Raw genomic sequence first — 18652 nt, forward strand, 5'->3', positions numbered from 1 at the left:
TGAAGGCACTGATCCTGCTGGAGTGGGCCCATGCAGACTGGCTGGGCTTTAGAGGTGTAGCACTCTTCCTCTAGCGTGCCCAACGCTCTCCTTTGAAAGGCAGTTCCAGCTGAAATAGTAACATTTTACCCCGTCCTGGACATCCCACAGACCAAGACACTGAAGCCTGAAAACCATGCGACTGCTGCCTACCTGCATGAAACTCACTGAGTTTTAAGTGGTAGATACTTTGGAACATGAGGGTAATTACTGGCTCCTGGAGATTACTGTATAATTACACTTAATGGACCTCAAAGTAATTACCATGTAACCTGGATTGTGGTTTACGGAACAGAAATAACTGTGCATTTACACAGCAATGAGTTGCTGCCCAATTACCTTGTAATTCTCATCCTCTAGGCCCAGGCATGGTAATTACATTATGATCTCTCTTGGCCCCCCTCTCTCACACAGTCTTCTCCTTTACCAGTGTCCCTGCTTGGGAATTACTATACAGCACCATCTCGGCTTCGCCCTGTAGGTATTTACACAGTAAATCAACCCAGAGAGTCTCTCCAAATTGGTCTTCCCTTTTGCCTTCCAGGACTCCAGGCTTATATGACTTATAAGGAATACTCTTAGGGAATACTTGTCAGGGAATTACAAGATAGGGGATGAAACCAGAAGAAAAATGTGGAATGAGGTTGTCTTGGGTGGATTTTGTCTTGTGTAGCTCTGACAAGATACATATTGTTATCCAAAACTGATGCTGCTATAGAATGTCCATTGCAAAGCCCTACTCTGTCTATGCTTTTGTTTGGTTAATAGATCACTAATAACAAATTGTCCAGGAACAGGGCACAAGGTGATGTATTATTGTCTTGACTAGTAAACCATGAAGAGTTACTAAGGATCTGCCAAGAAGAAAAGTAGGGGAAAGGTAATTTCATCAGGGGGAGATTGTGACCACCGACTCTTTTGAAAACTAGAAAGACTACCCACCCCACGCCCCACCTTGAGCATGCATAGTAGGTTAAAATCATACTGTACCTTTAAATTTAAGCAAAAAAGATATGAACTGGTAAGAGACAAGGATGCATAGCTAATTTAGTGATTATGTAGTAGATAGGTGTGGTGTGTTAATTGTAATGTATAAAAGTTAGAGAAAACTTTGTTAAGTGTGGTAGCTTTGCGGGCTTACCACCTAGCACCCATCTTTATGCAAAAATGCAATAAACAATATCTCCTGTGTGAAGATTGGCTTATTGCACACCGGGTAAACGAGCCCTATTTGGGACAACAATATCAGACCTTGTTGCTGGATTCCCTTTGCAGCCCAGGGGATGTGGCAGGTGCTGCTATGGCAGGGTTTGTCTCCCCACACCAAAGGCTATTTTCTCTCCTCCAGTTACAGAGGGAGTCTGGCTGCCTGCACTATGTGTATGGATTTAAGCAAATGAATCCTGCTCCTGTAGGACCTACCTCTCAAGGTTTGGAAAGGGTTCACATAGTCTAATAATTGGCAGTGCTGGCAATCAGCAGGAGAGGAGCACAGGGCTGGTGACAAGACCACAAGCCATGTCCGACCTGCAATGCAGCGGTAAAGTCCCAGCACACATGAAGCTGCTGTGCACATCCCCAGGGCCCAGGAGTGAAACAGGAGTGATGTGTCCTGTCCTCACGCCAGCTCACATCTATTAGATATGAGAGCTCTGCATCTCCTAAAGAGTTTGCTCTGACACACTTGACTGGGTCCAAGCAAATCAGTGATTTTTCCCAGTCTTCTCTACTTGAGCCCAGAATGATCTGTTTAAGAATATATAGCCCAACACATGACTGCTCATATGCCTTGCTCTTTACAAGGTGCACGTAGCTCGTTACCAGCTGCTTGGGCGCTCTTAGCCAGTTTCTGTTGATGGTACCTGTCATGCATCCATCACTGTCATGGCTGAGTGCCTCACATTATACAGGCTCTGTTATGCAGGGGAAGACAGGACAGGACTTTTACAATGCACGTCCTTTCACCGAAGCTCAGGGAGACACAGGAGTGGATTTCCAAAGAGAATGAGCAATTAGAAGTGCAGACAGGACACCACTGGACATTTTGAAAGCATCAGTCAAATCCCGTTAACCTTCAGATCACTGCACTGAATGAAATTAGCAGGCATTAGCAGCCTAAGTTGACTAACAGTCCCAAATCTCTATGTGTGTGTAAGGTGCTTAATACCTTTAAAAGTCTCAGCCTGCAGTGACTTTCCAAGGTTACAGTGAGGTTTCACAGCAGTGCAGAAAGCTGCAGAGGTCGCTCAAGGCTGGGTGTCTGCCTGTGCTGCTTCTCTGCCTTGTACCACAAACTGAGGGGCTGGATGAGCCTGTGTGATGCCGAAGGACTGATCCTGGAGGAGAGGCACTATGAGCCCTGTCCCCACATGACACTCAGCCCACCAACGTCGTGTCACCGTCACTGGGGGAAGATCTGTGTGATGGCGTGGGGTTGAGTTTCTCCCCAGCGATACCCGACGTGTCTGTGAGCAGCTGACAGATGGAAAATATTGCCCAACAGAGAGGAGACTTGGCTCACCTGTGATTCACTAACAGAAAAAGGGAGCCTGATCTGTAACTAATATTATTTACAAAGAATAATTCAGCGTGCTGTAATATTTGCTCCTGTCTTTCTCTAAAAATGCATTTCCTTTCCAGCCTGTGTCTCTTCCAGGCAGGCTGGTCTTTCATCAGCAGATGAACATTTTGTTTGTACCTCCGTGTGTGTGCAAGTACGTACAGGACCGGTTCTTCCTGAGCGAACACACACCTTTCCCAGCCCTGGCAGCATCTTGGTGCCTCCCTCCCCCCTGCACTTGACAGATACAAAGAGCACTGTGTTCAGCAGCTCCCTCTGGGTAAAAAAGCCATCTCTGAATGCTGGCATATACTGGGCTTGTTGGAAAGTGGAAGCGCAACCAGGTGTAGTCATGCTGCTCCAGCCTGGCTGCCAGCAATCCCAGTCTGTTCAGGAGAGACAATGTGCCCATGCTCGCTCCTGCCATGCTTCCTGGTTTTCAGTGAGGTGAACCTCCCTCCCGGAAAACAAACCCACTTGTGCTCGTTAACAGCCCCCCCCAAGTGATGCTTGCAGCTGACTGCTCTTGATCCGTGTGCTGCTAGCCTGGCCCTGACGTCTCCAGTGCTGCCCTGTGCCAAGCCCTGCTGATTTTGGGGGGGTTCATCTGGTTGGAGGAGGCTGAAAGAAGCTGGTACCTGAGATGGTCCCCTGGTGTCATCTCTTCCCCGCAGTGCAGCAGCTCCCCCCAAAGCCCAGACCCAAACCATGACACAAGGGTGGCTTCCCTCTCCTTTCTCCTTCCTTCCCAGAAATTGAGGTGGGCTCTGGTTCAAGCAATGACCCAGAAACAGCCTCTGACCTTCACTGCCGGGGAAGCTGTGGCAGTGGCACTGTTCGTGGCAGTGGAAAAGTTTCTGCTCATTTAGTGAAATTCAGTCCTCAGGTCTTTCCACAGATGTCTGACACCAGCAGGGCTACATCCATCCCAGACATCGCTCCTCTCCACCTGCTCTCCTGTGACAAATTTGGCCCAGCCTGTGCACCCAGTGGTGGGTCTCCAGAGCTTTTTTCCCAACAGAGGGTCAAGGCAGATGGGAAGGAGTCTGGGCTCAGTGGTTCAGGGAGGATTTTGTGTTTTGACTTCAGTGGCAACAGAATTTCCTCCACTGAGCATGTCAGTGATCTGTACATCATTTACAAACCCTTTCCAGGGGCTGGGTGGATATAGAAAATGGATGTGCTGTAGAAAATGCTTCCAAGTGTCCCCTTTCTCTCCCTGCCTTACCTGAGCTGCTTGGGCAATGCTTTGCTGGTCCCATTTCCATGCTCTGACACTTTCCCAGTGCTTCCAGCTTTGGGACGATGTGGGGAAAGCTGCAAAAGCCAAACTTGCCGCCAGGTGACACTATCCCCACTGCACTGCTGTGGCACATGGGCTGGGGTGGCCGTGGGGCTGGCCAGGGAGGCCTCTTGGCCCAAGGGAGCTGGACTTGGCACTGCTGGGGTCTCAGCTGTCCCATCTCTGGGGTCTGCCCCAAGGCGTTGCACACTATCTGTGGGGTCTCCCGGCTGTGGGGTGCCACCCTTTTTGGCACACCTGGGAAAGTGGACCCAACGTCAGCATTACCTGGTGGAAGGTTGCCAATGCACCATGGCCATGACTATGCCAAAACAACAGGGAAGCCTCGTAACAAAAAAAGAAATAATGGACATGGCATAAAGAAGAGAGTTTTGCCCATTATCAAGGGCTTTTGGAACCAAAATCACCCAGCCAAGAGGTTCAGAAATGACGTGCAAGAGAAATGACTATAAAAAATCACTTCCCTTAGCTGCACTCCAAGTTACCAGCTCCAGGCATCACAGTAGGATGTCAAAAGGAGCTTTGTCTGTTCTTCTAGTTAAAGCAAAAACCTCTTAAAGGTCACCCAGTCTGCCCAAGACACAATGAACTGGCTGGCTTTCCATTGTTGTTATTTCTAGAGTGAGCCTATAGCTTCATATTTGGGAGATCTTAACCAACCCTGCTGTTTATTTAGAAATAAAAGTAAATTGACATCAAAGGCACAGTTATTTTGGGCTTTAACTGCCAGGGTGATTTGAAGCTGACAACATGCAGCCTGGAACTATTAATATCTTCAGTTGGCCCAAAAGGAGAGAAGGAGGGGAAAGAGTCTCAGGTCAATTTTCTGCCTGTTAGGGACTATTAGTGGTTCCACACAGGAAGCCAAAAAAAAATTATATAGTACTATAAATTCTTCCATAAGCCACAAAACACCACAAATTTGCAGCTAATAAACCTGAAGATGCAGTAAGATTAGAAGCTGGAGATGGGACATTTGCTGACTATTTCAGTCCCAGTGCAGTTCAAGATGTTGCTGCAGTGCCCTGGAGGGAGACGTTATGCAGCCTCCGATAAGGACTTGCATTTCCACCTGTCCTGTGCTGGCATCTAATCAAGCTGCCAGTAAATGTAATTACCGCTGCTGCTAGCCGTGCTGGTTACTGTGGCCAAATCAAGCACTGGATATGATTTAATTGGTAGTCTGAAAGCCCAAGGGGGCCATCGTGACCATTTAATTTGACCTCTTGCCTGGCACCAGCCAGACTGCTTTACCCAGATGCCTTGAATCAAGGTCATGGCTTGGGGTTGAGCTTGAGCTGGGAAGAGCTGCCAGATTAGTTCAGCGTGTGAACAGTAATGGCACCATTAGGTGCCTTATTTCTGTTGTGTAGCATCAGCATAAACACTGCTCTCCTGGTAGCAAGTAACACGTGCAGTGAGTGTGTGCCCTTCCCCAGCACGGTCTGAGATGCAGCAAGTGCCTGTAATAAGCGAAAGGGGAGAAGAGGGATGCGAAAGGACGCAGAGCACATGTCCGACTCCAGCCAGCCTGGAGCCATACCCCCATCCCCTAAATGGAGACACGCAAGACAGGGATGGTCAAATGTGCACAGGAGAGAGAAGTGACCTATCATAGGAATCATCTGCCAGGGTCAGTGCTTTAATTTGGGAAACTAATCATGTCCTAGAAAGGCCCATTTTTGGCAAATTATAAGGACAAGCTAGGCTGTGATGGAGTGTGACAGAGTTCATGGTGTCCCAAAGGAGCAGAGATGGGCCCCCACACCGTGGGAAGGTTGTCAGGTACTAGTGGTACCTGATTTCTGCCAGGAGCAAGCAGTAGCCTCTGTACAAGGATTCATTCTGACAACCTGGCCTGGAAACATCCCATCCTCTCACTGACACAGTGCTGCACTGTTTTACAGGGTTTATGTAGCACTGAAAGGTCTATTGCTGGGGCGGGGGGACCTGTGTGTAGGTCATGCCTTGTATGCCTGCAGACACCAATCATTCCTCACACAGTTCTGTTCTCCATTTAAAAATGCAGCAGTGCCCAGAATGTGTCTGTTCCAACCAGTATTTCTGTCTGTTTTCTAACTGACGAAGGTACCGGATTAAATATGTTTTCAATTCTGTTTGATTTATTTAACAAGGTTGAAATAAGCCTTTGAGAACGGGATCTCGTGGGGGGTCCTGGGAGCACAGGCACTGCCATGCACATATCATTTACAAGACACAAAAGGAGCTGACCGCAAAGCGGAGCAGCGGGGACCTCGGTCGCTGGGATGCACAGACAATAACCACGGAGCCGATGACTCAGGCAGGGGAGGCACGGAGAAGGCTGCTGCACTTTGGCAGGCAGGGGAAGAAGGCAGGCTTGAGGAAGCCTGGTCTACTGCAGAGCATTCCGAACTGCGGGAAGGAAGCTGGGGACCTCTACCTACCCCGCAAGGTGCACAAGTTGCTGGTGATCGGCCCCCGGCCCCCTGCAGCGTGCTGCTGCTGGAAGGAGGGAGCGTGGGGTGGGGGCAGAGCTTCTGTGCATCAGCACATCCATGGTGAAAACATGCCTGCAGCTTGCCTCTACTGCCATTTCTGCTGCCGGCAGTGTCTGTTCCTTCTTTTCACAGGCAATCAATTCGCTCTCACACATTTCTGGAGGCAGAGGCTTCCCTCCTCTGGCACAGGCAGCTGCTCTCGCTTAGCTGCTCCGTGAAAGGGTCTGTGTCTGAGGGGAAGTCTTTGAGCAAAATGGAGCCCAAGGAGCCAGAGGAGTTGGGGACCCCTGACAGGTCACAGCAAGCCTGTCTGGAGACCCAGGGGTTAGAGGTTTGGGGACATTCAGCGCTGTTTGTCACTGCAAGATCAGTGGCTCCAGGAGGGGGGAGCCAGGCTGGAAAGATGGCAGGGCGCAAGAGGGGTGGTGTGAGGGTTTGGTGGGCAAAGTGAGAACAGACAGAGTCCTGCGAAGGAGGTGAGCCTTACAGAGGAGCCATAACCCATGTAAAAATGCAGTGGCTCCAGAACTACATTTTCACCTGAACTGCCTTCACTTTCTGTCTTTTTTCTTTATAATTTTGCAAAACATCATGTCTGCTTGGGGTCATGTTCAGCCAAAGCTCAGAGCCCAGTTGGAAGGTACCCAACTGGTTTGGAGCCTGAGCTGCATCAGTGAGGACACATTTCTGGCAGTCCAGGCTCCTTCCCTTGGGAGAGAAGATGCAGCAAACTGGGACCAGTTGGCCCAAGGAGACCGCAGGAGGGAAGCCTCTGTTCCCCATGCTCCCAGACAGTGCTTTGTGCATTTGCCAATTCAGTTTTACAGGTGGCTTTCTCTGTTTGGAAAAGTCACCTTCCATTTACATGACAATCAGAGCAGGCAATGAACTTTATAGCTCTGTTCTTGGACCAGACACAGGGAACCATGCAACCAGGGCCCTGAACTGTGGTCCCTCTTTCCAAAAAGCCACCTGCCCCCTTCCTTTCTCCATCCCCTGAATCTGGGTACCCAAGCCTCTGCTGAAGTCCCCTCCCTCTTCTAGTAGGGCAGGGTAGGACCATGGAACCAAGCTGCCTCCGATGAGCTGCCTGGGGATCCATGGTGACACACAGCAGGGCTGGAGCATCAGGATGCTGCAGAAGGAACAGAGCAGCTCAGCACAGGACATCCTTGGAGGAGTCAAACCTATCAGCTACTTTGGGAATTGCACAGACTAGGATTAGCATCAAGAGACTGCACAAAAAGTTTCAAATTAAACATGCTGATGGAGACAAATGCCACTTGAGGAGCAAAGCAGTAGCACTTGGCAGACAGTTTTCCAGGAGAACAGCAAAGCCAGCCTGGCCCTAAAAAGGGTTAAACAACACTTGTATGAGCTGTGGTGGAGATATTTCCCATTTCCTTCTTCCTGCCTTCATTGCCCGAGGTGCACTTTATATTAATTTTCTTTTTTTTCTCCCATAGAAAATCCAGCTCTCCAGAGGAGTTGGTAGGTTCCAGCTCTGCTCTGCATTTACAGACTCGACTAATTACCCGGATAATAGCGCAGTGCGCTGCAAAAGTCTGTGGTAAGGGCATTTCCTGTGAGGCAAGGTTAGGCAGATAAAATGCCTGGAGCCAGAGGGTTTTGGATTCAGCCCTTCTGGGAGACGTTTTTAATTTATTAGTGCTATTTTTTAAAAATAAATTAAAAGTTTTTTAAATGAATGGAGATTTTCTCTTTCCAAGTGATTTATCTCCTTTGTCTGACAAGCGGAGGAGCTGGCAGGGATGTGGATAGGGAGGGAGAAGTCAGAGAGATAGGAAGCAGCAGGGTCATCTCAGGTGGAGGAGATTGGCGAGGGCTGCGGGGCCCCTCTGTACCGCTTCCCCATCACGTCCGTGTCAGAGATGGGCCAGAGAGGCCCAAACAATCAGAGGACCAGCACTTTTGGGGCACATTGCTGCTATTTTGGCCATAGTCCGGAGGCCTTCAGCATTTTGGGCTGGTTCTGTGGAGCAGCTGTTTGTTTCCCATCCCTGCCTCTGCCCCGGGAGCCACCTTAGCCCTGCTGCAGGGTGGGGAGGCAGGACGCTGCCAAGACACATTTTTTGCTCTCTGCCAACATCAGGGTCTTGTCTGGTTGCATGCACCAGGGCAGGGAGGAGCACTGGTCCCTGTTTTTGGTTCAGCCCATGCTCCATGTATGTAGGGGACTCAGTCCATGGACAGGACCACTGGGAGGGCCATAGCTCTTTTGCATTTCTCCCTTTGCCTCATTAGCTCAAAAATTGAGCCTTGAGCAGGTGTTGGGAGATACGTGGTGGCTTTTGTGATGGGAGACCCTGCACATACCCATGCCAGGGTGCTGCTCGGCACTGCCAACCCATCTGTGCCTGAGAGCCATGTGAGAGTGTAGACCTGCTGGAGCCGCTGCTGTTGCCTGTCTACCCCTTTTTATGGGAGAAAAAATACTTTCTCCTTTTCTTCAAAGTGGAGCTCCCAGCCCTGGGATGTTTTCAGTGAGGTAATACTGTTTTGGTGGAGGACATGGGAAGGTCCATGCAGGCACCTCTCTACCCCTTCAGCTGCACTCTCCGCTTGCTGTCTGGGGTCTGCCCTGCTTTGCCATGGGGACACTGGCAAGGCTGAGGTCTCCCTAACAGCAGTCAGGCTGGGAAATGCTAAATGATGGTTTATGTGTGCTAGTGCTTGGAGCTAGATCTTGGGGGTCAGCTCTGAAATTCAACTTCCGTGATCAGATGAGGTCCCCATGGCTATATGTAAAGTGCTACACATGCACACATGCACGCACATGCACACACATATCTCTCTATATTTGGCTGCATAGTTTCAGGTCACCTACCACTTCCATCCCTTCACCCTGCAGAGAGCAGTGACTTGGGGCTTGGCCATCTGGAGGGACTTCATGCATTCACCTTCCCCTGCAGGTCTGATCCATGAAACATTTATATTCCAGGGAAGCAGAGGGCTAAGTTCAGCGTTACCACAACCTGTCTAATGAGGTCAAAGTCAAGCACTACAAGGCGTGAGGCAATTATTCATCAGCCTCTAGATTGCATTCAGACTGGCTGCAAAGCTCAAGGACCTTAGGACACTGGTCAGCTTTCCAGGTGAAGGTGGTAAGGAGGAAACCTGGGCACAAGACCAGTGTCACTGTGGAAATTCATGTCACAGGGATCCCCCTGTGAGAAATACTGTCCTCATACAGTAGTGGGGAATTTGGCTCCTGTATTAGCACCATGCAAGCCTTTGGATGGCGTTTTTTCCTTGCTGCTCCTCTGAAAACACAGCCCTGCCTCCCCTAGCGCTGTGCCCCCAGCCCCAAGTACAAGGTCTGAATGGTTCCAAGAATCAACCTCTGTCATTGCGGTGATGCTCCTGGCTGCAGCTGACTTCTCTTTACATCAACTTTTTGATAAACATCCCTACTTACCAGGCTCATGCTATAGAACAGGTATAATTTAATCCCCCTCCCCTTCTCCCCGCACTGTTGAAGACTGAGAAATTAAGTCCAACATAATCAGGGAATGTAAAAGTTAAGATCCTTCCATCCAAATGGCAGGAAGATGGTTATGCTGCCCGATGTTTTACAGCACACATTAAATGGCCTAAAGAGAAATACACTACAGGGCAGGTTTTACAAGGCAAAGCAAGAGCAGCAAAGCAACATGAAGAGCAGTGTGGCTGGAGTCTCAGCTTTTGGCATGCCTTGCTCCTACTTCTTGCAAAAGATGGTGCTTTCCCTTGACTTTTCTCCTTCATTTCACCACCCCACTCCACCCCATTGCACCAGGCCATTTGCTGTGGTCCAAATGCTCCCCTTGGCCACAGGTCTTCCTGTCTGGACATGCCTATGGGTTATAGTTGTCCTTTCCTTGGTATTTAAAGTCTCCATGCTCAGCTGGCCCTGCTCCGCTCACCAGGTAGCGCTGACTCTGCTCTGTGTCTCCTATGGGCACCCCCTGAGCTTACACCTTATTTAAAGGATCTAGTCCATTACCCAAAGGGGCTGCAGGAAGAACATGTCACATAAGGACATTTACACTCATATTTACCCCGTGTCTTTGGGAAAGGGCTAAAAAATGCCAGGTCTCACCCACTTTGACTATCTAATACCTGGTTTTGTGGCTCAGCCATGCTTGGGGTTTCTTCCCACAGCCCTGCAGGTTTCTCTGTGTCATCTCTCAGGCTTATGGGAACTGGTGAGTGAATCTCACTAGGTTTCAAGGCTATTTCGAAACCCTATTGGGAATCTGGCCAGAGTGGCTCTGACTTGCTTCCAGCCCGCCTGCCCAGGCTTCCTTCCCAGGAAGAGGAGGCTGGGGGGGCTGGTGAACAGCTAGATCTTGCCCTGACAGAGAAAATTTTCTTGTAGCTGCTTTCTCCAGCTACATGCTGGTATTTGACTGGTTGAGACCTGGCCCGTGTTGCATGTCTACCTGACCCCTCATCAGCATGGAAAACACAGAGCTGCTCTTGCTCTGTACCTAGCAAAGCTGAATTGTGTACAGTAGCTGCAGGTCAATGCAGGGGAAACGTGAAGTAATTCATCTGGCTTCATTTTACCTTTTTCTAGATTTGCTACCCTTCTAACACATCAGGGACAAGCTGTCTCCAAGAACAGAGATGCTTCACTGGGATGTGTTTTTGCAGAAATGATAGGACCTGGGGTAGGCATCCGGTGTAGTTGTGCATAGGCAGCTTGCACACTGCTGAGACCTGAATGGAGCAGTGGGTGCTGTGTCTCTTAAAGTTTTGGCTGCATTTGATAAAAAAAGAAGTTTCCCTGTCTAGCTGAATATGAGAAGAAACTTTTTCTTTAGGGGAACAGAAGTTTCTGCACCCAAAACTTCCTCGACTTTTCTGAAAAGCCCAAAGCAATTTTTTTCCTCTCAACTTCTACAGTTCTTCAACTATTGTGCCTAGCTTATAATCAGCATCTGGCCACAAATACTCATTTTAGGAACCCTGGAGAAGTTTCTGTCTTCACCAACTCTTACCATCCTGCTGCCTTCCAGGAGGTAACGCCCACGGGGTAACTGAGAGCACAGTTTGGCCTCCACAAGCCAAGAAAATGTGTTAAGTGCTGTCAACAGAATGTAATCATAATTTGAGTTAAAGGGTATGTGTGGAGACTGTAATAGTCTCCACATGCAGAGGAGCTGAGAGGTGGTAGGTAGATGCAGGTCTAGCAGCTTAGTTGGGCTGTTGCAGCCAAATGCTCAGCTGTTTTTTGCCACAAAGCTTGGCCAGCTTTGGTCAGCAGGGCAGATGAGTGCTGGAGATTAACATAAGAGGGATGGCTCCACTTGAGGAACAAGGTGTTCCTCAAAGATCAGTGGCTTGAAATATTTGCTGGTCTGGAGGAGAGAATTAGATGCTCAGGCCAAGAGCAGCAAAAGCCAGCTCACTCTCTCCTGAAGACACTCCTTCAGTGTGATCAGATGTGGAGGAGAGTCTGGAAATCTTGCCCACAGCACTGTCCTTGCAGCTGCAGGCAGGTTGTGGAGGATGGGGGTTGTGGCATACTCACACGCAGAAGTCCAGGCCATCAGAACCTGGACATAGGCAGACCTCTGCTCCAAGGGGACAACCCCTGGAGGTCAAATACTCCCTGGGCTGCCTGGTCAGCAGGGACAGGACTGCCGCTGCTGCAGCCCTGCAGAGAACCCTGTCACCACAGTGCTATCCAGTTCTGTGTCTGCAGGGACTGAGAGCAAGAGCGGGAGATGCTGAGCTCCCCTGAATGCTGGGGGGCATCTCAGATGGGCAACAAAAGGCAAAGAAAGTGCTAGAGCAGGAGCAGAAGGGAAGAGAGGAGAAATGAGCTTTCAGCACAAGTGTCTGTGGAAACTGAATTATCTCCCAGGACAATGGAAGCTCTTTAGTCTTTCCCACAGTAAATAAGGGGCCAGCTTCTTCTCCGCAGCTCCATCCTGCTTGGGACAGGCAGCAGCGTGGCTGCAGAATAAGGTTGCTCTGGTGTAGGCTGTGATGTTGCTGCATGGTCTGCCTGGGTTAGAGCCCAAACAGGGTTTTCTTCCATCAGCAAGTCCTCCACTCCCTACTACAACCTGCTTGCCTTTCTGCTGCCTGGATGCTGTGACTCTGCCCTCACATATTTGTCTGTGGACACTAGAAATGACTGAGGAGAAAGCCAAGCTGGCACAGTGGTGGGGGAGATCTGTGGATCACCAGAGGAGACCATCCAGCCTCCCTTCCCACACATCCCTGGCCCAGTTCAACCTCTCCCCAGCTGAGCCCTTCTGGGTGGCCCCAGGATGTGCCAGTCTGAAAGTAAGAGACAATGCGTGTTGTGGTCTTGCCCCCGAGGAGTGTGTCTAGGGACCAAGGGCTTGCCTAGTGCTTCCACTCTCTCCCAATTGCTGCTGCTGGCACCGTGCTTGGCACAGAGGAGCCCTCTCTCCTTGAGTGGCACTTGAATGCTGGGAAGTATCACCTCTTTTTGCCATGACCCAGGCCCCTTACTTCTCCCTGGCAAGGAGCGAAGGCCTGACTCTGACCCCAAGGCCTGCATGAAGGGACATGTTTCTGCACAATTGAAGGCAACAGGCACCTCTTCCAGTCTTTCAGAGCCTTGTTTTATTTGCTTGCTTGTTTATGTTTCCTCCTAGGCCAACGCACAGCACATGAGACCCACGCAATTCATACTGATGTCAAAGGCATGGTGTGTGCAAGGCAAGGCCAGATTTAAGTCTCTGAGTTCAAGGTGACCCATCTGCTGCTAATGAAGATGTGTCCTGGAGGAGAGTTCATTCCGGCTTCCCATCTTGCCCTGTGCTCTCCTGACAGATTGCCCACCCAGCCATGCCAAGAACATGGTGCAAGATGAAGTCACCTGGCTATGGGTGATGCCAGGTGACATGGGACCATCTTGAAGAGGGATATTCCACAGATGTCCAAGGATTTTACCAGTCTTGAACTCAAGCCAGACCCTCATTTTGGTGGAGTCAGGTGTTTAGGAGGCTTTGGGACCATGTGCATGTGGCGAGGAGGTTGGGACACTCCCTGAGCAGGGCATGCATGCAAGTTCTCTGGATTGCACCAGGACTAGACTTGTGTTCAGGGCCTCAGAGCCCCCTCCCAGCCCCTCTACCCACAAGCACAGACCCCTCTGCAGCGGCAGTACAGCCAGACCAGCTTGCACAGGTGCAGGGAGAAAGTCCAGTCTGCCACCACCCCAGGCAGCACCGTGCCCTGGGCATCTGCTTTCTGGGCTGGTGCCTGGAGCCAGCCCTGCTCCTGCCCTCAGAGTGTGGTGATGAGTGAACGTGCAGTGGGGCTGACCCAGAGACACCAGCCCTTTTCTGCAGGCTGTGCTGGAGGGGATGAACACACCTGAGCAATTTAGCACAGAGAAGAAAACAAGTGACTCACAGGGTTTCCAAGCTGTGCAGCCCATCAAAGCCATTGGCTCCCAGGCTTTGGATTCTGTTGTTGTGCAGGTGCCTGTGGACAAAACAGAGATGTTCAGTGGAGATGACCTTTTCCTGCCAGTCTGAGCCATGGCTCAGGGACATCCTGCAAGCTGAGCACAGCCTGGGCTGGGACGACAAAGGGTGTTATAAGGTCCCCTCTCTTGCCCCGTGAGACACATGCTAGGTGCAATAGTGCTTGCAGAGCAGCTACAAAGCTCCCATTTCTCCCAGGAAATCCAGGCTGATGTAGGAGTTTCCCAGAGACCTCCACTTCACAGCTGGTGGGTGACTCTGGATGAACATGCTTAAGCAAGACGCTTCAAGAAACACTCTAGATCTCACCTTACATTGGCCCCAACCCTACAAAGTACCATGTGGCTTCAGCAGTCATTCATGGGCACCAGGTGCTATCTAAGGACACAGTCATATTTGGACTCTTCAGAGCCTTAGTAGCAGCAAGAAGGCTTTGAGCTGAAAATCATCCTGTTAGTCACAGTTTATTATCTTTACTTGCAAAAAAAAGAAAATGCTGCCAGTTCCTGGATTAGCTCCATTGTGATTGCAATGAAAGTTGTCTTCAGTTTAATGCTTCAGAGTGTCTGGCTGAAGTGCAGGAGCCATGTGACAGGCTGATACACATTCTCTGCACTGTGCCCCTTCATCCTGGTGCTACACGCCACAAACATCTAGTGCTTAAGGCTCTGGACCTCCCAGCCTTAATGCTGGTGCTGGAGAACCATGTGTTGGGGCCCCCCTGGCTTGCAAATTCACCTGGGGTGTTTTTGCCTTGGAAGCTCCATAGATGATAAGTTCCCCTGGAGTCCCACTTGCTGCATTGTCTGTTTCCATGGGCCTCTTACCTCCATGTCTCAGTTTTTTGGCAAACCCAAGACATTAATTCCTGGATTCCTCCTCTCCAACTGTCAGAGACTGTGTGTGCATGTGCACATCTGAGTGTTTTAGCCACTGGGCTTCTTTTACAGCTGGTGGGAGCCACATGGCTCATTGTGCACCTCCCTCTGAAATCCCACTCAAGGGCACCTTGAATTCCATACGGACAGACCTTGGAGCAGTCTAAGGAAAGTCTGCTGAAAACCAGGAGAAGACAACCCACTGCTGCCCAGCCTGCACTTCTACCAGCCTGCACTTAAGCACATTAGTGATGTCCATGCTTGCACAGGGATTGTCTGTGCAGAGAAATGCCTGCTGAGGAGGTAAGGTCCTCTGGGGCAGGATACCCTCTTTGGTCTCTGTAAGGGTAGGTTTCTCTATCAGTTCATTTTACAGTTCAGGTTCTCCTTTAACAGAGAGTGCCATGTGGTTACCCTGCTGTCACACTGCCTTTGGGATCCTTTTCTCCTTGCCCATGCTCAGAGATGCACCAGCCTTTGTCCAACACTGCTGCCTCCTTCCAAGAGCCTGGGGGAGACTCCACACTGGCAGGTGGATCAATGACTTTTTCGTTATTTGCTGCTTGATCTAAATCTGTCTCAGCTTGAAAAATTTCTCACTCCACCTGGATTCAAGTGTGAGCAGCTTGGCTGAGCACAGGCAGCTCCGACTGCCAAATATTCTAGAGTAAAACAGGAGGGAGCTGGGAGTGGAGGAACAGCCAGGCTCTAGGGCAGTTTGGTAGGGGCTTGCAAAACAGAAACCAGCCCAAGCCGGATGTTTGTTGTTGGGATGAGAACATACAAACATTTCAGAGGAAGAGGAAGGGAGGGGAAAGATGTGTGATAAAATATGTTTGCTCTTTAAGCAAATGGGAAAAAAGGAAAGGAAGTTGCCTGCAAGAAAACTTGGTTTGATTGTGACTCTTAGAGGAGAAAAGAAGCTGAGATCAAAATCAGAATTTTACAGGAGAAATTTCTCTTCGTCACAAGAAAAGAAGTTCAAGTCCAAATGGTTTCCTCTACCAGATATTATGGGAAAGCTTCAGATCATGTTGTCCTTACTTCACTTGGCACTTCCAGTGCAAGATGGTGCCAACAATTTTGGGTCCCTTTGAGTACCGGATACTGCATTTGGCAAATCAAAGGTTTGGATCTGGAGTTGCTCTGTAATCGCAGCAAAAGGTACCACAGGAACCGCTTGCCCCATACCTCTGTCTGCTGCAGGGAGACAGCGTGTGGAGAAAGAAAATGCTGAATGCTGGGGAAGACATGAGCTCCTTGGAGCTTTGTCGGGGTGGTACAACAGGACACGTTGTCTAAGCTCAGACATGCTGAGCAGCTGACTACTATCACTCGAGTTAGGCAAGGAGACGGAATAGAAAAGCAATCACCTGCTGTGTTTATATTTGGCTCTAAAATGCTTTGTTTGGAGTCAGAGTAATGAAAATCATCAGAAGGAAGTTCTTTGTTGGTGAGAAAATTATGACCAACTGAAAAAGAGAGTTATAAAAAAATTTGCTGTCCAAGTTGAACTCTAGAGTTGCTACCCAACCACATGGCAATAATAGAAACAAGAGAGCTGGAAAGGTAAACACTTGAAAAGATGTTCCTTTCTTCCATCCTGCCTTTTTTTCTCCACTGGTAAACAAATTTTAACAAGTGGAATTGCAACATCTCCAGTGTTTGTCAATTTGAGCTCAGCCCACACGACGTTATATTCTGCCCTGTAAATTACAGCTGGTTTGATAGCAGCTCGAGATACTTGGTTCTGAGCTATAAACAACCCTCTTGTGATGCAAAAACATTAGAAGCCCTTAAGCCCTTGCTATTGGAGCTAGTATCCACCACTGTCCTCAGTAAGATCAATGAACTTTGAGATCTATGTATCTCCCTTTGCTTTTTTCATTTGTGCCCCACAAAAAAAGTGCACAGCAGTTTCTAGAAGGAAGATTTTCTGTCCTTGCCTATAATTTCTTATCACAAATTGGGCATAAATGTTTTTTTTCCAAGTCATCCCTGCAGCACTCCTAGTAGAATTTGTTTCATTTTCATTTCACTCCCTTTTCTATATATTTTTCTAGTGGATTAAAAGATCCTGGAGAACAGTCTTGTACTGAAGTGAAAGACAGTCCAACACAGGCATTAGTGCTGTGAGCTCCAACTCTGGAAATGCCACCTCCAAGGGGACAGGACACCTCTGTCAATTTGTCTTACACACAAGGGAAAGCAGGTTGAGCTAATGTGCTAAATACTAGTTCAATGAAGGTCCTCGTCTGCATGAACAAGAGAGTAGACTGTAAGGAAAGGGAAATTATATTACAATTATATTAGATTATATCCTCTGGAAGGATAAATGTATTTCTGGTACCCACATTGTTAACTGTATGTTGATAATTTGGAATGGGTGCACAGAAGAGCAATAAAAATGATCCAAGAGCTTGAAAAAATTAGGATGGAGACTTAGAGAACTCAATCTACTTAGCTTATTAAAAATAGGATCAAGGGGATGAGTGCCTCATAATGTATAGGATTCTTCCTAGTTAGAAAATGGGTACTGAAATGGTTCTGTGATTTAGTGGAGAAAAGTATAATAAGAACAAATGTCTGAAGTCAAAGCCAAAGAAAATTCAAATGGGAAATATGAATACTTTTTTTTTTTTTTGTTAACACTAAAGATGATTAACCACTGGAACAAACTACAAAGAGAAGTGGAGGATTCTCCATTGCTTTCATTTCTAATGACTTCATTTTTTCTTCTCAAAAAGGACAAATGCAAACATTTTCCATCAGTTATTTGCATTAGATGATTTGAACCAAGTTCAAATCTGACATGATATGAATTCTTCCACTGGACCAGCCATTGCCATGATGAATTTCCAGCTCTATTGTGGCAAAATTGTCCTTTTCTTCAATTTGGTCATGGATAAGTAGAGAAACCTAAATCATAAATGGTGCAGATTCCTATGGATTATTTCTGGCAGTGAAGGACAAGCATGAGACTTGTCTGGTGAAGAATAAAACTTGATCAGAAGTGACATTGTCAGGAGTGTGTTGGAGTGCTATTCGCTTCTTCCTCAAGTGTTGGAGAGGGAAACTCACTTTTGCCAAGGCAGCATGCTCGTTCCTCAGAAAGAAAAGACACTTTTGCAAATTAAAAGGCCCATGAATGGGACCCAGATGTTCCAGGCGATATTGTTCTTAGTAATAATGAATTGCACATGCTAACACCGAGGTTCCCAAGAACTTCTCAGAGAGGGACTTAACTCCCTTGTACAAGTGAAGGTAGAGATGCACAGGTTCATCCTGACACTGATCTAACAGACTGGAGTTTGTTGTGCCGGGGAGCTGAGTCCCACAGATGTCAGCTGAAACTACTGGTGCTCAGTTGCCCTGGAAAGCAGGGATGAGTTGTTTGATGTTTGCTCCCAGGCAGGGAGGAAACTGAAAATCAGTGGTCCCTTTTGAAAGTTTTGGCCAGAGTAACACCAGAACAAGGACCAAAATGGGAATGGGAACCCAGAGTCTTGGAAATTAGTTTTCTCCTCTAGTCACTAAACCATGTTGTTAGAGAGCCGCATCATGCCCTTACATGATAAAAACTGTAAGAAAGAGAAATTCTACTAAATATACTTAATTTACTGTCTTCAGATCTTGACACATTCAGTTGGAAGATCTTGCTGGGTGATGTAGGAGGGAAGCACTTGCAGGTGAGTGGCTTATCCTCAACAATAAAACTTCAGCTGAAATTCAGGTTGCATGAATGTAAAGTGATGTAAAGGGGGAAAAAAGAGTCTTATATGAGCATATGCAGTAATGGGCTCTTAGATATCATAGAATCAGAATCGTTTAGGTTGGAAAAGACCTTTAAGATCATCCAGTCCAACCATTAACCTAACATTACCAAGTCCACCACTAAACCAATTAAGGGTATA

General features: G+C 48.3%; 1 protein-coding gene across 1 annotated transcript in view; it reads right to left on the reverse strand.

The window, feature by feature from the left end:
* The window catches only part of LGR6 (leucine rich repeat containing G protein-coupled receptor 6), a 151963-nt gene that overhangs the window by 25435 nt on the left and 107876 nt on the right, over positions 1 to 18652 (reverse strand). The window contains exon 6 of the mRNA XM_075722320.1: positions 13787 to 13858. Within this exon, the coding sequence (XP_075578435.1) occupies positions 13787 to 13858 (72 nt within the window). The remainder of the gene's footprint in view (positions 1 to 13786; positions 13859 to 18652) is intronic.

The sequence above is a fragment of the Pelecanus crispus genome, chromosome 17, assembly GCF_030463565.1.
Source record: "Pelecanus crispus isolate bPelCri1 chromosome 17, bPelCri1.pri, whole genome shotgun sequence".
NCBI lineage: Eukaryota > Metazoa > Chordata > Aves > Pelecaniformes > Pelecanidae > Pelecanus > Pelecanus crispus.